The sequence below is a fragment of the Rissa tridactyla genome, chromosome 9 (genome assembly GCF_028500815.1).
Source record: "Rissa tridactyla isolate bRisTri1 chromosome 9, bRisTri1.patW.cur.20221130, whole genome shotgun sequence".
Classification (NCBI taxonomy): Eukaryota; Metazoa; Chordata; class Aves; order Charadriiformes; family Laridae; genus Rissa; species Rissa tridactyla.
The window spans coordinates 49,433,765-49,457,893 of record NC_071474.1 but is presented as its reverse complement, the minus strand read 5'-3'; the positions used below and the strand labels follow the sequence as shown (position 1 = coordinate 49,457,893).

Below are 24,129 nucleotides of genomic sequence, written 5' to 3'. Positions count from 1 at the left end.
AACACCTCAATGTCTCTCTTGTAGCGAGGGGTCCAAAACTGAACGCAGTACTCGAGGTGGGGCCTCACCAGTGCCGAGTACAGGGGGATGATCACTTCCCTAGTCCGGCTCACCACACTATTCCTAATACAGGCTAGGATGCTGTTGGCCTTCTTGGCCACCTGGGCACACTGCTGGCTCATACTCAGCCGGCTGTCAACCAACACTCCCAAGTCCTTTTCTGATAAAGAAAAAGATAAAGAAAAGATAAAGATAAAGCAGGACATCCTGCAGAGCTCTTGTGGGGGGGGGCAGAGGGTACCAAAAGATTCTAGGGGGTCTCAGGAGGATCCTAGGGGGTATCAAAGGGCTCTGGGGGGTCCCAGACTGTCTCAGAGAGCTCCAGAGGGGTCCCAGCATCCCCATACCTGTGACATGGACGGCGACGGCACAGGCCCCCGAGGAACAACTGGTGAGGGGGCAGTGTACGCTGGGGGGGTGGGGAAACATGCCAATCATGGGAGACATTCCGTTGAAGCCGAAGACAATGACCTCGGAGAAGGTACTGAGCTTCTCACAGACCCTCAGGTACAGCTCACTGTAGGACTCCTTGTCCTGCAGGACACAACACAGTGGAGGGTCACGGGGACCCCCAAATGCCGGAGAATGCCTCGACCCTCCTCTCCCACCCCCAGCCCTGCCCCCCATCACCCCTCAGCCCGTACCCCTCTCCCCCTCACAGCCCCTCTCCAACTCGGCACCCACTTCAGGCCGCAGCCCCCCCCCCCAAACTCAGGGCTCCCCCAGCACAGCCCCCCCACGCCCCCAGCCACCCCCTCAGACCTCCCCGTTGGCCCCCAATACACTCTCAGCCCCCCGTCACCCCTCAGGGCCCCCTCGGCCCCCCAGGTCCCCCTCATTCCCCCCCCCAAATCATCCCTTAATCCCCATCGTGGACCCCTCAGCACCCCCCAGCCCCTCTCAAGGCCTCCCCATTACCCTCAAGACCCCTGCCCCCCCCCAGCCACTCCCCAGGGACAACTCAGCGCCCCCGTTCCCGCTCAGAACACCCGTGTCCCCCCACCTCAGCTCCCTCCACCACCCCTCGGGGTCCCCCCAGCCCCTCCGCTCCCCACAGCTTCCCTCAAGTCCGACCCTCAGCCCCCACAACCCCCTGGGGGATCCCCCCGAGCCCCACCAATTATCCCTCGGGGCCCCCTCAAGCCCCCCACCGCTGCCTGCCACGTTCCCCACCGCCCTCCGCTCACCTTCACGCAATCCAGCTACCTCATAACGTGTTCACGGGGGCCAAGCAGGGCAGACCAGACCGAGCGGCCACGCCAACCAAGCGGTGCGGCACTACGGGCGGTACAAACGCAGTACACCCGTACGGCAGAAAGCGTCGCGCATGCGCAGTACAACCATACGTCACGGGGGCGCGCATGCGCAATATACCTGTACGGCGGAAAGCGTCGCGTATGCGCAGTGCAGCCGTACTGCACAGGGTGCGCGCATGTTCAGTGCAGCTGTACGGCGGAACGCGCCGCACACGCGCACTACAGCTGTATGGCACTAGGGGGCGCCATGCGCCGTACAACTTTACGGTCCTAGGGGGCGCACATGCGCCGTACCCCTGTACGGCAGAGAGCGCCGCACATGCGCAGTACAACCGTACGGCACTAGTGGGCGCGCATACGCAGTACAGCTGCACGGCACCGGGGGCGCGCATGCGCCGTACCGCTTTACGGCACTCGGGGGTGCCATGCGCCGTACAGCTTTACGGCACTAGGGGGCGCGCATTCTCTTACCACTTTTGTTTCATTTCTGCCCAGTTGTTGCTGTGGAGAACAGAGTTATGCAGGGGCCACTTTATTTTTGCGATTTTCAGATACTTTTCTGTTTAACTGTTAATCGTGTTTTATGGTTTTGGATGAGTGCTAGAACCATATGATTTCCAGAAGACTGACGAGCATTTACGGGCTCCTGGAACACTAAAGTGCCATAGAAATGCACGTCGGAGGACTGAGGGGGCCCCTGGAGGACTAAAGTGCCATGGAGTCACGCGTCGGACTGAGGGGGCACTTCCAAGGTCCTGGAAGACCACCTTGCCATGGAGATGGACATCCAGAAAACTGCTGGGCACTGACGGGGGCGCGGTAATGTGTAAGAGCTGATACCGCACCGCATACGGCCACTCTCGAGGCCGGGCGGCACCGATCACACTCCAGGTAGCGCGGAGCTCAGCGGAGTCCCAGCGGTCCTGGTTTGCCCTCTGGCTGCCGCTCTCTGGAGGCTGTCACCGGACCGGCCTCCGTGAAGCCACACATACACATGAGCTGCGGAACCAACGCACGGCGCTGACATGGGCGGGGACCAAGGCGCGCCGAGGGCGTGGCCAGGGCGGGCAGGAGGCGGGGCCACAGCGCACACGCCTCTCCTGGGGGAACTCCACGTAACCCCCACATCCCCCACTCACCTGCTCCTCCGCCGACCCATCGCATCCCTGCCCTGGTGACGTCACAGTGTCCCCAATGACACCATCGCCCCCCAGACACACACACACACACGTCCCCTTTTTTTATTCCCCCCCAAAAAAGGAATACAACAACCAGACCCAGGGCTGGCCCCTTCCCCTCAGGGGGCCTCTGCCACCGGCTGCAAACCTGGGCTGGGGCACCTCTCGAGCAGCACGAGACACCTACAACGAGGCACCTGGAAAACAAAAATCCCCAGTTAGAGTTCAGCGTGCTAAAAAAGTAGCGCAGAAGAGAAGAGAGTAGAGGAATTCCCTCAGACCAAGGGATGGGACAGGAGCTGAGCAACAGGAGGATTCTAGGGAAACGCCTCAGCTCCAAATACAGCACAGCCTTCTAAAGCCAGCGCCAGCTCAACTCTTGAAGTCAGGATTAAGGCTAACCGATGCCATTTTGAACGCGTTCTTAGCGTAAGGGCGAACCCGCTGGCCAGCACTGGGAAACGCTTGGCCGCTTCCTCCCAGCACGGCCACAGGGAGATCCATCACCCTGCGTGCAGGGCGGCAGGACCAGGCTGGGTCGTAACCAGAATCCATGCTGACGGAGCCACCGCTGCAGCTACAGCCCTCGCCCTGCTGCCGTCGGCACTGCCGCTCACCTCGCTCGCTGGGTCGATGCAGCCAAGAGGGATGGGTCAAACCATGAAGAGCAAAAGGAGCAATAAAGACAAAGCTCAGTCATTCACTTCATGCTGAAAAGGTGTGCCTACATTTACATACACTCATTAAAAATACTTATACTCTAAAAGTATTTGACTTCCCTCTGGCACTAATTTAACTCACACAGCTGTGAACTGATACCATTAAACTACCCATCTCCAAAATACACAGTTATAATTTGAGTGCAGGTTTTTTTGGGTGTTACACAAAGAGGAGGGACATCTGGCCAGTGGCGCTGCCCAAGAGAGATGCTACTGGGCTGCCAGGGAAACGCACCACTGAAAGCCAAAGAGAAATAAAGTATCTCAGTGCACTCTGTCATAATATCAGGGAAAACCCGGTAACATTCAGTCACCTCTCTTTTTAAACCTTTAGAACTGACACCTAAGCGTTTCACTACGTTCACTACTTTCCCGGCAACTTCATCCTCAAAAACACCTTATTTTACTCTCCCAGGGCTGGGACAAAAACATCAGATGTCCAGCAACTGCTCCCACACCAAAGGTGCCAGGAGGCAAAGCTGTGGCTTGTCCTTGCTGTCCCTTGGCAGTGCTTTCATCACCCTAAAAACCTTGGGGCTCCACACTTTCCTGGGGAATTCAACCTCAAAAAAAAAAAAAAAAAAAAGATTTTTTTCCGCGCAGGGAATAATTTTTCCCTTCCGTCCACTCTCAGGCAACTCCCTGGGCTGCCAGAAAAAACATGCCACTGAAAGCCAGGCAGAAATGCAGAACTTTAGAGCTCCCCGTTAAAATATCAGGGGAAAATAGCCCTTTACATTCAGTCGCCTCTCATTTTAAACAAGTACAACAAATACCTAACTGCTTCAGTACGCCTCATAAAATGTACGCCTCATAAAATGTACCCCACAGCTATTTGGCAGTGGCAGTTTAAACAATGCGAGTCAGTTTGTAAATTAGGAGGAGGATCAGGAGAGGATCTCAGAGAAGAGGGGGAATGGAAACAGGTCCCTGCTCAAGAAAGCAGGCAAGTCCCCTCCCAACCTCTCCCAGCTTCCCAGTTACCCCTGCAGAACAGGTATGGAGTCCTGCAGGAGGAACTGGCCGATGGAGAGGAGGATGGCACACCAAGACTAGAGAAGACAGAAAGTACACGTCACAGCGGACCCAACTTCACTACTAGCTCCAAAAGGAAAAGGAGAAAGGTCATAGTTGTGGGTGACTCTCTGCTGAGGGGGGCAGAGGGACCAATATGCCGCCCTGACCTGCTACACAAGGAAGTCTGTTGCCTCCCTGGGGCACGGGTCAGGGATGTGACGAACAAACTCCCAGACCTAGTAAACCCCACTGATTACTACCCCCTGTTAGTATTTCAGGTGGGTAGTGATGAAATGGGTAGGAAGAGGCCGAAATCAATTAAAAGAGATTTTAGAGCCTTAGGGCAGCAGCTCAAGGGGTCAGGAACACAAGTTGTCTTCTCTTCTATCCCACCAGTGGCAACTGTGAATAAAGAAATTGATAGGAAGAGGCAACAGATCAACTTGTGGCTCCGGGACTGGTGTTACAGGCAGGGCTTTGGGTTTTTCGAACATAGGTGGCTATATGAGACACCTGGCATGCCATTGTCAGGTGGGACACAGCTGTCCCAGAGGGGGAAAAGTATTTTGGGGTAGGAGTTAGCAGGGCTCATTGACCGGTCTTTAAACTAGATATGAGGGGGGAAAGGGAGATAACTGGGCCTGTCAAGATTAAACCTGAGGAAAGCATGCCACGGTTTGAAGGAGACCACATTAGTGAGGACTCCCACTCTGACATTTCATCAGAGAAAGGTGATAGACGTTTAGAAATTACTGCTAGAGAACAATGGGAAAACCCTTTCCTAGAAGGGGAAAAGGGTACTAGGCTAAGAGTTAACAAAGCTCACGGACAGAGCTTTAAGCCGAAAGTTAAGGGGGAAGGGGATAAAACCAGGCCCGCTGGTAATGAACCTGAGTGTCAAAGGCCAAAGATGGGGGGGAAATCAGTAGCCCAGGTCAAGTGCATCTACGCTAATGCACGTAGCATAGGCAACAAACAGGATGAGCTAGAAGCCATTGTGCGGCAGGACAACTACGACATAGTCGCCATCACGGAAACGTGGTGGGATGGTGGTCATGACTGGAATGCTGCAATGAGTGGCTATAAGCTCTTCAGAAGGAATAGGCAAGGAAGGGGGGGTGTGTGGCTCTGTACATTAGGGAGTTGTTTGACTCTATAGAGATAGACTCCAGTGATGAAGAAGTTGAGTGTTTATGGGTAAGGGTGAAAGGGAAGGCTAACAGAGGTGATTTTGTGCTGGGAGTCTGCTATAGACCACCCAACCAGGATGAGCAGGTTGATGAGGTATTCTATAAGCGGCTGGCTGCAGTCTCGCAAACGCCAGCCCTTGTTCTAGTTGGGGACTTCAACTTACCAGACATCTGCTGGAAATATAACACAGCAGAGAGCAGGCAGGCTAGGAGGTTCCTCAAGTGTATGGAGGATAACTTCCTGACACAAATGGTAGGTGAGCCTACCAGGGGAGGTGCCTTGCTAGACCTACTGTTCACAAACAAAGAAGGGCTAGTGGGGGACGTGGAGGTCGGAGGCCGTCTTGGGCTTAGTGACCATGAAATGGTTAAGTTTTCCATCCATAGTGAGGTAAGGAAGGGGGTTAACAAAACCTCCATCTTGGACTTCCAGTGGGCAGACTTTAGCCTGTTCAGAACCCTGGTTGGGAGAGTCCCGTGGGAGGTGGTCCTGAGAGACAAAGGAGCCCAGGAAGGCTGGACGCTCTTCAAGAGGGAAATCCTAAAGGCCCAGGAGCAGGCTGTCCCCATGAGGCGCAAAATCAAAGGGCGGGGAAAATGGCCGGCCTGGATGAACAAAGAGCTCTTGATGGGACTTAAGGAAAAAAGGAAAGTTTACCACCTTTGGAAGAGGGGACAGGCAACTCAGGAGGAGTACAGAGATCGTGTTAGGTCATACAGAGAAAAAATCAGGAAGGCAAAAGCCCAGCTGGAACTCAACCTGGCAATTAATATAAGGGACAACAAAAAAAGTTTCTATAAATACATCAACAAAAAGAGAGTGACAGAGAATGTCCATCCCTTACTGGATGCGGGGGGAAACCTTGCAACCAAGGACGAGGAGAAGGCTGAGATACTTAATGCCTTCTTTGCCTCTAATAGTCAGACCAGCTACCCCCAGGGTTTTCAGCTTCTTGGGATGGAAGATAAGAATGGAGAACAGAACAACTCCCCCGTAATCCAGGAGGAAGTAGTTAATGATTTGCTTATGCACCTGGACACACATAAGTCTATGGGGCCGGACAGGATTCACCCAAAGGTTCTCAGGGAGCTGGCAAGAGAGCTCACCAAGCCTCTCTCCATTATCTATCAACAATCCTGGTCAACAGGAGAGGTGCCGGATGACTGGAGGGTGGCCAATGTGACGCCCATCTACAAGAAGGGTCGGAAGGAGGATCCCAGAAACTACAGGCCTGTCAGCCTGACCTCGGTACCGGGAAAGATCATGGAGAGGATCATCCTGAGTGAGCTCTCAAGGCAAGGGAAGGGCAGCCAAGGGATCAGGGCCAGCCAGCATGGGTTTATGAAAGGGAGGTCCTGCCTGACCAACTTGATCTCTTTCTATGACCATGTGACCCGCTTTCTCGATGAGGGGAAGGCTGTGGATGTTGTCTACCTGGACTTTGGTAAGGCCTTCGACACCGTCCCCCACGGCATTCTCCTGGAGAAACTGGAGAATCATGGCATAGACAAGTGTACCCTCCGCCGGATAAAAAACTGGCTGGATGGCCGTGCCCAGCGAGTTGTGATTAATGGAGCAAAATCTGGTTGGTGGCCGGTCACCAGTGGTGTCCCTCAGGGCTCAGTTTTGGGGCCAGTCTTGTTCAATATCTTTATTGATGATCTAGACAAGGGGATTGAATGCACCCTCAGTAAGTTTGCGGATGACACCAAACTAGGTGGGAGTGTTGATCTGCTTGAGGGTCGGAAGGCTTTACAGAGGGATCTAGACAGGTTGGATCAATGGGCCAAGGCCAATGGGATGAGGTTTAATAAGGCCAAGTGCCGGGTCCTGCATTTTGGTCACAACAACCCCAGGCAACGCTACAGGCTTGGGGCTGAGTGGCTGGAAAGCTGCCCGGCAGAAAAGGACCTGGGAGTGTTAGCGGACAGCCGGCTTAACATGAGCCAGCAGTATGCCCAGGTGGCCAAGAAGGCCAATAGCATCCTGGCTTGTATCAGGAATAGCGTGGCCAGCAGGAGTAGGGAAGTGATGGTGCCTCTGTACTCGGCACTGGTGAGGCCTCACCTCGAGTACTGTGTTCAGTTTTGGGCCCCTCACTACAGGAAAGACATTGAAGTGCTGGAGCGTGTCCAGAGGAGAGCCACCAAGCTGGTGAGGGGTCTGGAGAACAAGTCCTACGAGGAGAGGCTGAGGGAACTGGGCATGTTTAGTTTGGAGAAGAGGAGGCTGAGGGGAGACCTCACTGCCCTCTACAACTACCTGAAAGGAAACTGTAGAGAGGCAGGGGTTGGCCTCTTCTCCCAAGGGAATAACGACAGGACCAGAGGAAATGGTATGAAGCTGCAGCAAGGGAGATTTAGATTAGATATTAGGAAGAATTACTTTACTGAAAGAGTGGTCAGGCACTGGAACAGCCTGCCCAGGGAGGTGGTGGAGTCACCATCCCTGGAGGTATTTAAGGAATGTGTAGACATGGCTCTTCAGGGCATGCTCTAGTGCCCAAGATTATTGGTTTGTGGTGGGGTGTTGTGTGTGGGGTTGTGGGTGTGGAGTTTAGTAGGTGGGTGCTTTTTTTTTTTTTTTAATGTGGTTGGACTCGATGATCTCAGAGGTCCCTTCCAACCACTAAGATTCTGTGATTCTGTGATTATACAATTTTAGCTTTTTTTTTTTTAAAGTTTCATTTAGCATAGAAAAATCAGTGAGATAAGAGATCCCTCCCAAATGGTTTTACTCTTGAGGGTTGCGGGGGAAATCAAATCCCCAGTGCCACAATCCATCAGGATACCAAAAAGCAGCAGCAGACTGGCGAATGCTTTTGGCCGTGCTGAATGCATGGAGGAACACGGTTTTATGAGATCTTGACTGTAACAACCGAGAACCCAAAGGCCAGCAAAGAAATGCAAAGAGAGCGCAAAGTCTTGTTGCTCATGACTTCTACTGCCCAGTGCTTCATCTCTGAGGACCCGCTCTGCCGAGAACTTCTTAAAAGGCAACTGCTTTGAGCAAGAAACATTTCCATTTCAGAAAATCAATTTACAACGGACGTCAAAATGTCCGCAGGTTACAGACAAAGGACATGATGCAAGCAACAACTCACCAAAACCACATCAGGACTCGCCATCACTAGTTATGAGGCTGCTGATGATTTGTGGGAATGCCTGGAAAACAAGCAGAAGCGATGCTGCTTTGTCCCCGTTTGTAAATGTCTCTTCTTTGACCTCGATCGCCTTTAGGACAGATGCCAGTATCTCCGTAAGGTTTCTCAAGTTCTACTATAAGATATCCTAAAGACTTACTGACTGAAAAAGCATAAAGCTTTTATAATGAATACAGAGTCTGCTTCTTCTGAACATCTGAACTCTTACAGTTTCTTCCCCCTTTTAGTACACAATTTTTTTTACAGCATCGCTTAACAGTAAGCACACATAAAGAGAAGATTATGCTTTCAGGAAGAGAAAATAAATGCTGGGAAGTAAGCCTTGCCATGGGCATAACATGTTCCAGAACAGACCTTGTATTATTTTTAGTGTTTTCTTAAAATATGTCATATAAAAACTATAAAAGGAGAGCTAACCAAGCCTTCATGTTAACTTCAAAGTCCACATGACAAGGACCTTAAGAAAAAAGCAGACGCACATCGCAGACGCACCTCGTACTCACAGAGCACTCCGGATCCTTTCCATCTGTCCTGTACTGTCGTGGCAGAAGAAAGGGTGACTGTGGAGAAACACTGGCAGTTGACGTTCTGCTGAGAGAAGAAAAAAACCTTTAGCATAAAGCTGGGTAGGAATCTAAAGCTTCCTTCTTTTGCGGAGGTTTGCAAAGACTAGAGTCGAGCAGAGGAAAAAGCATTTGGCATCATCTCTGGTGCAACTGTTGATGCAGGCCACGGGAGCTTTTGCGTTTTTTAGACAAACCTGCCTTTTTTTGACTCACTGGCAGCTTTAGTTGCGCTAGAGCCACTTTCCCAGATACACACTGTGACAGAACCCCACACCTATGTACATTTTCGTGAGCCTTCATAGAGCCTGGGTCTCCTCACCCTATATGTCCTGAGTTGAATATTTTTGTTAAAGGGTATGGTAACCCACCCGTCCTTCTAAACAGTCTCCTTGCAACAAAGCAGTGATTTTTTCCAGGCCATTTCTCCCAACGGTGGAGATCTTGTCAAACTGTCACCAAACCTGCTCAGGGGCCCTCCCAGCTTTTGGCTGCCCTTGGGTTTACCAGGCACACACTCTCTTCCACCTCCCAACACCAAAAGCACGGCACATTCTCAGACCAGAGTGCAACCCTGCGGTGCCTGTGCACACCCAGCTGGTTTGATGAGGAGCTCCAGAGCGTCCCCACGAGCGCAGGCTGCTCGCCCAAGGTCACCTTCACCTGCACCCATATCAGGGGATGTGGTTTCTGAAGCTGTAAACCGAAAACTGCATCTTGACGCTCAGATCAGAAGTGACCCACAACAGCCCTGCCACCGGACATTTACAGAGCAGGACACACAGACAGATGGACTTCTTTTGCCACACACAACCCTGAATTTCCTGGAAGTTTATGTTTACCAAAACCAGCCACGTGGCACGTACTGCCAAACAACATTTGGCAATTAAACTTTGATGCGTTGGACACAAACAATTTTTGGGGAACTTCAAATTTGCTTCCTGCTGCTGCTGCTGTTGTTCTTCCTTCAGAAATTCTACTTGTAGCCAAGTTATTCGCTACCGGTTCAAGTATTTACCTTCCTGGTATCGCCAGCACTTTTACATAGGCAAGTCGCTTAATCGCTCTTCTAAAATTATCCAAATGAAAGCTGTAGCCACGAAAGAGGAGTGACAAAGAAAAGGAGAGGTCAGGCAGCGAAAGAGCTTTGCCACCTGCAGTCAGCAGTGCACTCTGTTTTTGAAAGCACACACACCCCACACCCCCACAAAAGAAAACAAACAAACAGACAAAAACCTCGTATCTTTCCTGTCTGCTGGAGCTCATGCCTGTCTCAGCATATTGTCTCATCAGAGTACAAAGCAGAGACGGTCTGTATCCTGAGGACATTTGCACATGATGAATACGTGTTCAGAAATAGTCAAGATCTCTAAGAGTGGTGTCATTTTTCTGGTTTTAACAATCACAACTTAATTTTATTCACTGGCATGTTTGGGAGCAAACTAATTAACTTTTAAGCATAACCACTAGAAAAAAAATAATGATGATTCAGAGCTCCCACCCATGAGGGAGCTGCAGGGCCATTAGTGAAAGGGAAGACCAACAGCAGCAACATCCAGTGAAGTCTGGCTTTCATTCTGACCGTGTACTTAAGAAACCCTCTGAGTCTACACCTCAGTACTAGGAAGGACTGGTCCTTTTCTGGAACAACAATTTTTTTTTGCCTAAAGGTCCTAGACTGAAGGCTCCACAGAACAATGTGGATTGAGCCACAGAAAAACATGCCCTCCACAGTCAAATAATCATAATAAAAAAGAATAAAAATCAAGCGACACATCAGTTTCCATCACGTTTCATTCATTATGTTTCTACTGGCATCTAGGTCCTCAAACATTAACTAGACTGACACCGCGGACTAGTAAAAATTGAGTCATACATAGGAAAAAAAAAGGTTACTTCACACTTGCCCCTAAAATAATTATGAGCAAAGAGAAGAGAAACACTTGACCCTAACAAAAGTAACAGGCAGCTCTTAATTTATCCTAGATGAAAGTTCAGGCTTTGACCCCAAAGGAAACCATTCCTAACTACCACGGGACCTGCTCAGGCAGGAGGCACACTCTGTTCACTGCAACTCCTCGTCAGCTTTTCTGCACTGGCAGCAAATTTGCCTTTTCTGCGGCTTTTATATGAAGGATCTGTAGCCTCCCTGAACTCGCAAATGTGTCTCCCTGCTCCTCCAGCCCCACGCATGCCATTACCTGATCAGCAAGCGGAATAAGTCGTGCATTATTTTCTTTCCATGCTGCAGAAGGTGACCCTGGCTAAAGAAGAGCAGAGAAATGACCCTGCTTGTCATACTCAGCCAATGGTGACGAGCCGGGGGACACCCACCCCACCTCTGCCCTCGGGAGCGGGGCCGGGACGGACCCTCCGCGCAGAGAGGGGGCCTGGCGCGGATTTCATCTCGAGCCCTGTTCCTGAGCACAAAGCCACACAACTCCCTCTCTTTCTCAGCCGCAAAACCAGCCACACGAGCCCCTTTGCCAGCCCCGGGAGCAAGAGACCCGGTCTCCGGGTCGGGCCCCAAACCAGCTGCCCCTCTGCAGTCCCCCTGGGCGACGCTGAGGGAGCGCAGCCACCCCACAACCCGGCACCCCCAGGGCCGCACGGGCACTTTGGGGGACTGCTAGGGAACTGCGGGGGATTCGCCCCCACGTCCCTGCGGGATGGCACTAGCACGGCCCGGGCAGCGCTTTCTTACCGCCCTGCCGGGCTTTATTTCTGAGGCATCGCCGGCACCGCACCTTAAACCTCCCAGGCCGAAGTGACCCCACGGGGAGCCGGGGCCAGCCACCCACCCCGACCAGACAACGTCCCCCCTCAGGCCACCCCCCATCACCCATCAGGGCCCCCCTCAGGTCCCCCCGTCGCTCCCTGCTCACCTTGACGCGGTCCAGCTACCTCATGACATGCTCGCAGCGGCCACGCTGGCCAAGCACCTGCCCGCCGGGCCCCGCTTTCCGCCCGGGCTGCCCCGCTCCGCTTTGGAGCTGGCCGCCATTTTCCCCCGGCCCCCTCCGCTTCCAGAGCGCCGCGGCCCGGCCCGCCCACGGCGCGCGCCCATTGGCAGTCGCCCCGCCGCCCGCCCCCCTCCTTAGGAGTCCCCGTTTCATTGGTTCGTCGCCGCCGTCAATCCTCACCGCGCTCCACCCTGGCGAGGCGATCTGACCAATGGAAGCACGGGAAGGTGATCCGACCAATGGGAGCTCTCCCACTCTCCCGCCCATCTGCCCGGGAGCGGTTGCCATTGTGAAGATGTCCCGGCGGGGGCGCGCGTCACTGCGCGCACTGCCGCCTTGCGTCCACGGTCCGGTACTGCAGGTGGGGTGCGCAGTACAGCGCACGCCGCTGCGTTCCTTGCTGTTGCACGGCGAGCAGAAGCCGGTACTGCAGCTCGGGGTAAGAGGCGGGGCCGAGGAGGACCCTATTTTCCCCAGATTGATTTTGGGTTTTTTTTTTCGCTTTCCCATGTTATTCGATTTTGGGAGCTTTCAGCGCTTTTCCACAGCATAAAAGTTGTCGGCCTTGCTTTTGGGCATGAGAACGGGGGATTCTTTGCTTTCCGGCTGCACAAATCGAGGTGGATTTGGCTTTCGCAGGAGCCCGAAATTGGGATTTTTTTTGGCCTTCCCCCGCCGCCAGGGATGGCGCCCGGCAGCCGCCCGTGCGGGGCCGGCCCCGCGGTACCGCGCTTGGGCCACGGGGGTGGGGTAGCAGAATCGAGCGTGCGGTGGGGCGGGGCCAGGGAGGGGCAGGGAGCGTGTCAGATATGGGACGGGGTCGTGGCCAGAAAGGGGCCCAGGGCATGGCCGAGTCGGGCAGGAGGCGTGGCCTGGGCGGGCCCGGGGCGTGGCGTGGCCAGGATGGGTCAGGAGGCGTGACGGAGGTGGGGGGCGTGGCAAGAGATGGCCGGTGAGGTGGCCTAGAGGGACCGGAGGCGTGGTGGAGATGCTCGGGGGCGTGGCCAAAGGGGTGGGGGCGTGGTCAGAAACTGCCGGGGGCGAGGCTGAGACGGACAGGAGGCGTGGCCGAGGCAGGGCGTGGCCACGGCGCATGCGCTGCTCCCCACCTGCAGGACCAGCCTTCGGCCACCGGGCAGCAGTACCCCTTTAATTATCCTGCTCTCTTTGCTCATTAGGGTGATGAGCGGTGACCGCTCTCAGCCTGCTTCACTCCAGCCGGGAACTGGAACCACTTACTGGGGTGTGGGGCTCCGATCTCCCTGCCCTGTCCGCACTTGCAGCCCAGGCAGCGACAGCCAGTGCCTCTGCACCAAAAACCTGTGGAACAGGGGTTTTTGCCCCAGAACAAGCCCCAGGGATGCTGCATTGCTCCGCGTGGGGCACCAGGGCCAGGGAGGGTGACAGCAGCAAGTCTGAGGGGTACCCTGGAGGGAGGCAAGGGTGGTGCTTTATCCACAACATAAAAATTGGTGATCTTTGTTTTCCTGCATTAATTTTTTTTTTTTTCTCCTTTTGATTTGCACAAATCCAGGTGGATTTAGCTTTCCCGGGAGCCCCTAATTGGGATATTTTTCCCCACAAGTTAGAGGGGGTTCCCCCACTGCAGGCCCAGAATCAGGGAGGCCACACTCCATTGGTCCATCACTGCCATCACTCCCCATCGCGCCTCACCCCAGTGAGGCAATCCGACCAATCGGAGCACGCAGCCCGCCCTCTGATTGGCCCCCTCTCCCGACAGTCTGCACAGAGCGGCTGTCATCGTGAAGGCACCCTGGTGGAGGTGCTGGGCCATCGCCATGGCAACGGGGCCATGGGGCCAGGCCTGACAGCAGGGAACTCACCCAAACCCGTTTTTTTCTCCTTAAAAACTTTATAGCTTTGTGTGCAACAGCACAAAATCAACCCCCTACAGGGCCTGTCCCCAACACGGTGCTCCCTGAGGTCTGTTGCTTCGAGGACAGACAGGGCTCCTGCAGCTCAGAGGGCACCAGCTGTTATGCCTGCATGTGGGCCTGCATCTTCGGAGGATTGTGGTGGGGGGTTGGTGGTGGTGGTGACAGGGAGACTCCGCGGAGCTCTGGCAAGGGGCTGTCCGCCTTCTTCTCCTCTTCCCTTCCGTCCGGTCTCGGGTACCTCCCTGGTGTTGCCCAGACCCGGCTCCCCTCCAGCGCACAAGCACCCTGCCGCAGTCTGCCCAGACCCCGGTCCCCGCCCCGCCACCCCCGGGCGGCCTGCGGGCAGGAGAGGTACCATCCCCTGCGCGGAAAGCAGCGCTGCAGGCCGGCAGCCGCCGACGCGCATTTTTCACCGCGGTTAACCGCCCTCGCTGCCGCCGCCTGGCGAGCAAAAGCAGGTACTGCAGCGGGGGCCAGCGGGCGCATGCGCAGCACAGCGCGACCCATCGCGCTCGCCGCTGCCGCCTGGCGATCAGAAGCGCAGTGGGTCGGTGACCAGTTCCACCAGCTTCATTAGCTACCCTCAGGTGCGTCCCAACCAGCCTCATAGACCTGTGCGTGTCTAAGCGATGCAGAAGGTCGCTAACCATTTCCCCTTGGATTGTGAGGGCTGCATTCTGCCCCTCGGCTCCCCCTTCTCCAAGCCGAGCAGAGCCTGCACCCTTGGCCCATGCCTCCAGTGCTCCACCTCCTGACCAGCTGGGACCTCCTCTGGCCTTGCTGTGCAGTGCCCATGTCTGCCCATCCCCGGGCCACTGCTTGGCACTTGCCTTTCCTGCAGTACCTGGGGTCCCCAGCAGCCCGTTCCTCTGCCCCAGCCAAGTCCCTCCCAAAAGCTGCCCATCCTCCATCACTGGCACTGCCACCCCTAGCCCAGATGCCCAACCAGCCAATGCACCACCCAGCCATGGCACTGGTCACAGCCTCTCCTCCCTTCTCAGTCCCAGAGGGCCTCATGCCTGTCTGGCTCCACCGGCCCCACAGAGAGCCCAGATGGCTCTTCCCAGTCCCCCGCTCCTCCAGCATGTCCCTGGGAATGATGTCCAGGAGCGTTTGTGCCAACACTTTCCCAAGGACAGAGCAGCCTAGAGGTTCTCCCACTGCTCCCCTCCTTGCCTTTCTACAAGATGGCTCTGGCAGCTACTGTGATCGCCAGCAGCCTCCCCAGATGAGCAGAGAGCAAAGCATGGGCTTGCACTGGCCAGGCCTGGCTCCCCAAAGCCCTGCGATGCTTCCCAGACAGTCACACAGGCATTTGGTAAATGGTTTAATTAGGATACTGCAAGGACCACTGCCAGCCTGGGCTGGAGTTCACCCGCTGCTCTGCTTGGCTGCCAGTCTCTTGTCTCTCTCTTCAGCAATGGTCAGGCGGATGCCCTTTCCACGGGGCAGGGAGATCCATGGCTTGTTGCCCTGCAGCAAGGGAGAAGCAGCCACCTTACATCATGAAACAGGGACAGAGCTCTCCCTCTCAGCAGGGAAAAGCAGCAGAAGCCAGCCCCTGCCCATGCTGGGCCAAGTACACATGGCCATGGCATTGGCACAGCAGAAGCCCCTGAGGAAGGCGCCAAAGGTGTACAGGCCTACATCTGCCTCTTGCACTCACGTCAATGAGGACTGCATTTCAGACAAAAGCCAAACACTGCCCTTTTCCACCCTGGACCAAAGAGCCCAGTGGGGATGGTCAGACAGCAGAGGCCTTGTGGGGAGGGCAGTCTCAGTCAGAGCAGCTGCCCAGGTCCCATTCAAGATCTGAACGCTGCTCAGCACTCAGCTTTCAGAAGGTTTCAAAAACCACAGGGCTGCTTCTTGAAAACGTCCCCGTTCCTAAAGTTACACGTGCTTCCCCTTCCCAGAGGGGCCAGCGCAGAGCAGGCAGAACCGCAGGCAGCGGTGCCAGAACTGGTGCCAGCAGTGGAGCATCACTGTGCGGGAGGGCAGCTGCCCGCAGAGAACATCAAGGCCTCTCTGCTTCAGCCAGCAGCCCCCAACAGCAGCAGAGAACCCCCCCGCCTGGTGTCTGCGCAGTCTTACTTTGCCAATAACGAAGATGTTGGAGAGCCTGGTGGCAAAGCTATTGCCATTGGCATCCTTCACATGAACCACATCGAACGACCCAGGGTGTCTCTCACGGTTGGTGATCACTCCAATACGGCCCAAGTTGGCACCACCGGTCACCATGCACAGGTTACCTGGGGTGAAGGAAGACAGGTGTGACAAGAGCTGGCACCAGGTGCCGTGGTGAAGGCCTTCTGCTTGGGCTCTTTGAAGAGTACCACTGGAGAAGGGCAGGGACAGAGCCACACTGGCCACAGAGAGGCCACTGGAGCAGCTGGTGACATCTACATCCCACAGGAACCCTAGCACACCTTGAGAAGCCAAACAGCTGTCTGGCACCAGGGCCTGTACCAAACATTCCCAACCACTTTCTTGGTTGTGACAGCACCATGGTGGCGTTCCCATACCACTTGTCCTGGTACTGCTCACGGCTCTGCAACTGAAACCTTCTCCCACAACGAAGACCCAGGAATGGACCCAGGAAAGACGCTGACCTGGACAGGTTGGAGATCTGGGCAAAGAGGAACCTTACGAAATTCAATAAGGGCAAGTGTAGGGTGCTGCACCTGGGGAGGAATAACCCCCTGCACCAGGACAGGTTGGGGGCTGACCTGCTGGAGAGCAGCTCAGCTGAAAGAGACCTGGGAGTCCTGGTGGACAACAGGATGACCATGAGCCAGCAATGTGCCCTTGTGGCCAAGAAGGCAAATGGCATCCTAGGGTACATCAAGAAGAGTGTGTCCAGCAGGTCGAGGGAGGTCATCCTCCCCCCGTGCTCTGCCTTGGTGAGGCCACACCTGGAGTACTGTGTCCAGTTCTGGGCTCCCCGGTTCAAGAGGGACAGGGAACTGCTGGAGCGGGTGCAGCAGACAGCTACCAAGATGATTAGGGGACTGGAACACCTCTCTTATGAAGGAAGGCTGAGGGATTTGGGTCTCTTCAGTCTGGAAAAAAGATGGCTGAGGGGGGACCTTATCAACACTTATAAATACTTAAAGGGTGGGTGTCAGGAGGATGGGACCAGGATCTTTTCAGTGATGCCCGGGCACAGGACAAGAGGGAACGGGCACAAACTTGAGCATAGGAAGCTCCATCTCAACATGAGGAGGAACTTCTTTACTTTGAGTGTGTCAGAGCCCTGGAACAGGCTTCCCAGAGAGGTGGGGGAGTCTCCGTTGCTGGAGACATTCAAAACTCGCCTGGACGCGTTCCTGTGTAACCTGCTCTAGGTGACCCTGCTCTGGCATGGGGGTTGGACTAGATGATCTCCAGAGGTCCCTTCCAACCCTATGATTCTATGAATCTCCCTACGGCTGCCCAGAGCTTTCCGCTCACACCCCTCTGAGAGCCAGGTTCAAGCAGGCTCTCTGCTCTCAGCTCACTGCTTCTACCTGGCACCTGCTTGCTTTCGGAATCACTCCAAGTCCCTACGCCAAATGCCTCCCACTGCCACCACACGGGAGGAATCCCTGCTCCAGCTCCAGGTGGAGATGCCCCAGGGAAACAACCCCTTTCCCAAGACTGCCACCACTGCCTCTCTACTTTAGAGCAAAGATGTCTGGTATTTGTATTTAAGTTCCATACTGCTCTCCACAGTGGGGAAGAGTACAGTGTTTTGCATGGGATGCAAGACCCACCTGTGTCAAACTTGATGAAATCTGTGATCTTGCCTGTCTCCAGGTCAATCTGGACCGTATCGTTCACCTTGATGAGGGGGTCTGGATAGCGGATGGTACGGGCATCATGGGTGACGAGATGAGGGATTCCTTTGGTGCCCACGAAGATCTTCCTCACCTTGCACAGCTTGTACTGCAAACAAAACCCAACACTGCTCAACTGAGGCAGAGTGTGGCGCCACAGACCAGGGGACTCTTGTCCCCCAGCAGACCTCAGATCCCAAGCTAAACACCCAGATACTCCAGGGCTCACAACAGGAGCCCAGGCAGCAACTTGCCCAGCTCACTGCCCCAGCAACACCTCTCGTAGGGCTGACACGTGGCTAAACTACAGCCCCACTGGAAAACACATAGGCTGCAGGAACAGCTGCCCACCCTGGGGTTCAGCCTCCCCACAAACACTGGCAGCATTTCCCCAGGAAAGTCTATGCTAAGGCAGTTTCTTCATTTTGCCCTGAAGCCCGTGGTCACACAGGGGAGGCAGAGGCTGCCTGTCCTCAGGACCCAAGAGAAATCTGCATCCCTCCTCCAGTGCACCCTGGTTTCTCTCCTGCCTTTCACATCCCCCCCAGCTCCTTCAGAGCCACTTTGGACTTACAAGTCAACACAGAGTGGCAGACAAAGGTAAAAGCAACATCATGGGGGGGACAGAGGCCCCAAGCACACACCACAGCTGCCTACAGCACAGCCAGCTCTCCCCTCAGTATCACTGTGTGCCTGCAGAGCCTGCTCTTATGAAGGACATGTGAAGGAGAGCACAGACTCATAGCTGAGGCATGCCAATAGGCCTGGGTTAAGGAAACATGTGCAGGAGTCGCTCCCTGACACCCAGGGTCAGAGGGCAGCTCTGTAAACACTTCCACAACACTCAGAAAGGAGTTCAAGGCTTTTGCACCACAGGCAGTACCATGTTTCTGATCACTGTTAGCTTGCAGAGCCCAATGCTAAGGCTCACCACACCACAGCAGAGCCACCCAAAGCTCCCTGCAAAGGTAAGCCAGCCTATGCCAAAAGTGGTCATTTCAAGCACTAGACAATGCACCTGCAGTCATCTGAGATTTGCTCTCATGTCACTCATGACATCTGAGATTTGCTCTCATGTCTCCCCCCCCCGCCCAGCAAAGGCTTTGTACCCCAACCGTGAAGGTCCTGATCTTCTCAAAGGTGGCATGGACTCAGCTCTCAAGGAGGAGAGACAACAGCTCCTGTTCAGGAGATGCCAAAGAGAAAACACTGTCCTGACCAAACGCACCTGGGCCCATGCTTACACCAAGCTGAAGCCCCTCACCTTGGCCTCTTCAGCTGTGATGCGGTGAACAGCAAACCGGCCCTTGGTATCATACACCAAGCGGAAATGCTCGCCTGTCTTCTCAATGCTGATGACATCTGATTTCAAAGAGGGAAATAAAGCAGCAGCTGTTATGAAGTACATTACCCAACACTGTAATTTGGTACAAAACTTAGTTTAAAAAGAACGAGGGACCACTGAACAATGCTTCAGTTGTGAATGACAAGGTTAGTACTGTCTGTTGACCACAGGCTCACATCTTTTACTGTGATACAGTGCAAATTAGCAAAAACTGACAAAGGCTGAAGTCTGAACAGCAATTTACACATATGCAAGTGGGCAGTTATAGGCTACAGATATTTGGCTTTGGTATTCAATGCAGTGCACAACTCCAAACTAAACAGCAACTGCTTATACTTCTCTTTTCTTCAACTCCATTGGGAAAGCGTCTTCCCCCCAGACCATGTCAGCCTCACAAAACATCCCCCCCACCAGTGCAGCAGAGCTGCCTGAGGTACCTGCCCTAGCCCTCCCTGCTCACCCATGAAGCCTGCAGGGTAGGTGATGTCTGTGCGGACTTTGCCATCTATCTTGATGAACCTCTGCATGCAGATCTTCTTGACCTCGTCCCCTGTCAGGGCATACTTCAGCCTGTTCCGCAGGAAGATGATGAGCGGAAGGCACTCCCTCAGCTTGTGAGGGCCTGTGGATGGACGGGGTGCCTGCAAACAGAAGCTTTCTGCTGGGTGCTCAAGCAGAACAGCAGCATGGACTGTCCCCAGCAGAAGAATGCTACTGCCCCAACAGCTCTTTCAGCAGCACCTGAGGACAGCTGTGTGGAATGTAACTGCTAAGCAGGCAGAGATGGGCTGCAGATATCTTTTATTGGTATTCACAGCACCTTTTCCCCAAATCTTGCCAGCCTCACAAAACACTGCCCCCAACACAGTACAATAATCTACTGACACACCCCAGTGAAGGAAAAACACAACAAGCAGGTTAAGAAGAGCAGCCAGCTACCCCACCGCCACAATCCCCTGCAAACGCCGTAACAGGAATGCTGTTCGCAAACCTCCTAAGAGCAGACACCCCCTTCTCCCCTGCACCGCCCCAGCTCACCGCCCCCGCCTCCCCCCAGCATCGCGCCTGAGCAACCCCTGGTGAGGGTGCGAGGCCGCCTGCGCCCGCAGAGAGCGGGAAAGGCCGCTGCCGCGGGCAGCCCGGACCCAGACCCGCCCCCGCCCTCCACTCACGAAGACGCCCGTCAGCTTGTCCAGCATCCAGTGCTTGGGCGCAGCCACACGCTTCAGGTGCTTCTTGGGGCCGCGGGCCTACGGGAGGGGACGGGATGCGTTACAGGCCGCCGCTAGGCCCGGCCCCCCCTCAGCCGTCCCTCCCCGCTCCCCCCCGGGCTCCCGGCCCCCCCCAGCCTCGCTGGCGGGCTCCCTCCCACGCCCCTCGAGGCGGTGAGGGCGGCGGCAGCCCACGGCGGGGGGCGGATGGCGGCGGATGGCGGCGAGGAGCAGCCGCGCCGCGCTCTCACCATGGCTGCGCTGCGCCGGGAAAGGGCAGCTCCTTCCGGGCAGCCGCTGATATCCGCGGGCGTGGCAGGCAGCGCTGCGGAGCGCCCCCTGCCGGCACGGAGGCCCAGCGCCGGCCGGTGCCACGGCAGAGAGGGTGCGGCCTCAGCCGGCGGCTGTGTCCGTGCCAGGGGACCACGCGGGGAGGGGGCGTGCGGAAGGTGACCGGATCATTCCCGGCCGTCGCCGGTGCCGCGGCACAGCCCCCCTCACGCTGTGCCCCTGCGGTTTGGGAAAGGGTGTGAGAGCGTTGGGGGTGGCATATCTCTCCCCCCCGGCCGGGGGCGAGGAGGCTCGGAAACTCCCGGTACCCCGGCTGCCGCGGGAGCTGAGTCGGGAGGCACACGCGTGCCGGGCCATCGCCCTCCCCTCGCCCACGGCCCCTCCCGGGGTGGAGCTGGGACCCCACGCAGCCCCCCGAACTCGACTCCGGGCCTGAGCGCCCGCTCCCGAAGGCGGCTCGGGGGGCAGCGGTCCCCGGCTGGGCTCCCGAGCGTCCCCCCGGGCTACCGGCATCCCCGGGCACCCCTCGCGCCCCGCCAGGCAGCCGAGTGAAACGGCCCTGTACCGGGCGTCCCCCGGCGGGTCCCCGCAACGAGGTGCGGGCGGGACCCGGGTTCCATCCTTGGGGGTGACACGATGGGGACACCGCGCAGGTGGCACCCCTGGCGCTACCGTAAAGCCGGGAGGAGGCACGGGAGCTGAGAGGGGCAGACCCTCCTCCCACCCCGGGCCGCTTCGCACGGGGTTCCCCGCGGAGACGGACCCCCTTGTCTGCCCCCCCCCCCATTCCCAGCGCTGAGCTGGACAGGGAACAGGGCACAGCCGGGGGGACAAGGGTCCTTCCAGATTTTATTAGACAGCAGCTGGATACCTCCGCCTGCCCGGCCCAGCGAGCCGGATCCGCGTTGGGGGGAGGGGGAGCGGGGGAGGCACTGTCCCGGGCCCCCCTCCAGCCCCTTCCCACCCCCGGCTGGGCTCCGAGCGCTCCCTGCACGCCCCCGCCCGCAGCGTCAGCCAGAGACCACCGCAGGCAGCGGCACCGGACGGCGGGTCCTCGGTGGGGGCGACGCGGGAGCCGCCCCCCGCCCCAGCCACCGTCCAGCCTCAGCAGCCGGCCGGCAGGTCCGCGGGCAAGTCGAACTCGTGGTGGCTGAGCCACAGCTCCGGCAGCTCGCCCGCCGCGTCGAGGCTAAGCTCCAGTACCAGCGCCCGCAGCACCTCCTCGTCTAGCGTGTCCGAGTCGATGATGCCGGGGCCGACGGCCAGCGTCGGGGGACGGCTCCCCGCGCCCCAGCCGGGCAGCGAGCCCGGCTCCGGGGTTGCCGGACCCTCCCCGCGGGGCGGTGCCGGCAGTTGAGTTTCTGGAGGTGCACGCTGGCGAGGAGGCGAGGACCCGCCCGCAGGGCCAAGGGGGCGGTGGGGGCCGACGGAGCCCCCCCGGCGGAGGCCGGCAGCTTGCCGGCCCCCTTGCCGGCGGGGTAGCGCAGGGTCGCCGCCACCTCGCGGTCCTTCGTCCCCCGACGGGGCGACCGTAGCGAGCTCATCTCGTCCGGGGCCTGCGGGGACACGGCGGTGCTCAGCGGGGCGGGGCGCGGGCTGCTCGCCCCCCCCCGGCCGATGGGGTCCGACGGGGTCCCCAGCCGAGGGTGCGGGGGCTGGAGCGGGGCGGGGAGCGGGCGCCTCGGCTCCCGCCGCGCTTATCTGGGCGGCGCCGCTGCCCGCTCGGCTCCGCTCCCCGCACGGAGCGGGCGGCCGCCGCTGCAGGTTTTATAGCGGCCCCGGCGTGGCCGGGTCCGCGGGGAAAAGCGAAGCGGAGCGGGGCCGGCCGGCGGGCGGGGAGGGACGGACCCCCGGGCGGGTCCAGGCACCTCCTGCCCCTTCCAGGCTGAGTACCTCCCTGTTCTCCCCGTTCAGGCTGGGACCCGCCATGTCGCCCCATCCAGCCTAGTACCTCCCACGCTTCCTCATCCAGCCTGGACACTCCCAGCCCCGCCATATTTTCCCACCTGCCTCCCAACCTCTTGGGTGGGAACCCCCATGCACTCCCCATCCAGGCTGGGACCCCCCATGCCTCCCCCTGTCCAGGCTGGGTGGAAGAAGGGGGTTCAGTTGGTGCCAGGGCTGGCGAGGGTGACGTGGGCTAGTGCCCACAGCCATCTGGAGAGGGACTGGGTGTGAGGGGGTCAGTTGAGGGGACACTGAGGGTGCGCCGGAGCCTTTGTCCCACCCTTTGCACGAAACTGTGCTCCAGTTGCCTCTTTGCATTCGGGAATGGAGATGGAGATGGCAGAGGGGATGCTTTACTCCATGCCTCAGTTTCCCCAGCTGTCTGTGGGTGGGCAACCTGCCTGGTTTAGGGTGTCATATCCCTACAGGCCCATCCCTGGGTGCAGCTCTCCTTGCACCTCACCAAAACCCCATCTAGTGCCACAATGGACTTGGGGTCTTTCCTATAATTTTTTTCCCCAGTGGTGTTCCTGAAGCAGCTCCTGCAGCTCAAAGGGCTGTCTGTGCCTGGTGCGGGGACAGAGCACATGGGGCTCTGAGGTGGGTCAGAGGGGGCAGCCGGCCGGCTTCTCTGCTCTCTCATACCCGACTTTTCTCCTGGCTGAATGATCTGCGGGGCTGACATCTCCCCCAGGCACTGAGAGCCTTTGCTGTGCTGGTGGCAGCATCACCCTCCTGCCAGCGGTTACTGCACAAGGCTGGTCTTCCCCCACCCCACCACAGCAGGCACCGGGGGGACATGGGGAGAAGATGGAGGGGGTCAGGAGTCACTCTGCAGGGACACAGTAGCCACGTCCAGCTGAACTCCTTCCACGCTGCATTTCCTGTTGTTTGGATTGGCAGTGAAAAACAAGAGATCAAAACAAAGCCAGGCCAAGATAGGAGTCCCTTCATCTTGCTGTTTATTCCAGTGTAATGTAATTAAAGCAACAGGAAATATGCTTTCCCACAGTGCCTGGACATCTTTAAAAAGAAACAGCACGAATAAAAGCTCCACAGGCCAGGTGAAGGAGGGGACAAGGGCAGAGAGACCAGGCTCCATGGCTGGAGGCACTGTGAGGGATCTGCTCCAGATATCTGTGCACCTGTCCCCTTGCTGAGACACTGAGTGGCAGCTCGCATGCAGTTCTGGGCCATCTGCAGGTTCACCTGAGATGTCCTGGGTCAGGAGCTGCCACCCTGCTCTGCATCTCCCTCGACACTCTGGAGAGCATCCCTGGCATCTGGCCCTCCACACAGCATTTCAGTAGCCCACCCATTGCTCGGGGAGCAAGGGAGGTTTGTGTCCTGTGCTGCTTTACGTGATGAGGCTGGAAGGGACAGGCACAAATGAAACTGCAGATCTTTGTTTTCCAGCACTGGCTGGACCTCCACTGAACACAAGAACTGCTGTGGAAAAAGGACTGGCAAGGCAGGGTGGGCGCAGGAAGAAAGGAAAGGGCTGGAGAG

The 24,129-nt window shown here is 56.8% G+C and overlaps 2 protein-coding genes across 2 annotated transcripts; both read right to left on the bottom strand.

Moving 5' to 3' along the window:
- Positions 1-15,322: 15,322 nt before the first annotated feature.
- RPS4X (ribosomal protein S4 X-linked) lies at positions 15,323-20,698 on the bottom strand. Its single transcript, XM_054214968.1, has 7 exons — positions 20,634-20,698; positions 20,344-20,421; positions 19,632-19,812; positions 19,091-19,188; positions 17,764-17,935; positions 16,103-16,260; positions 15,323-15,481 (listed from the first exon to the last, which is right to left on the bottom strand). Exons 1-7 carry the CDS (start codon positions 20,634-20,636, stop codon positions 15,380-15,382), a joined length of 792 nt encoding a protein of 263 aa, XP_054070943.1. The 5' UTR covers positions 20,637-20,698; the 3' UTR covers positions 15,323-15,379.
- Positions 20,699-21,683: 985 nt separating this feature from the next.
- CITED1 (Cbp/p300 interacting transactivator with Glu/Asp rich carboxy-terminal domain 1) lies at positions 21,684-22,367 on the bottom strand. The gene is given in 2 exon segments (XM_054213395.1): positions 21,684-21,995; positions 21,998-22,367. Coding segments are annotated over 2 exon segments (438 nt in total). The 5' UTR covers positions 22,218-22,367; the 3' UTR covers positions 21,684-21,777.
- Positions 22,368-24,129: the final 1,762 nt, after the last annotated feature.

Coding starts and splice junctions, on each gene's coding strand:
- RPS4X (XM_054214968.1), bottom strand. Junction 19,189..19,631: donor CTACCCTGCAGGCTTCATGG/GTGAGCAGGGAG, acceptor CTTTGAAATCAG/ATGTCATCAGCATTGAGAAG. Junction 15,482..16,102: donor ACATCTTCGTTATTGGCAAA/GTAAGACTGCGC, acceptor CCCTTGCTGCAG/GGCAACAAGCCATGGATCTC.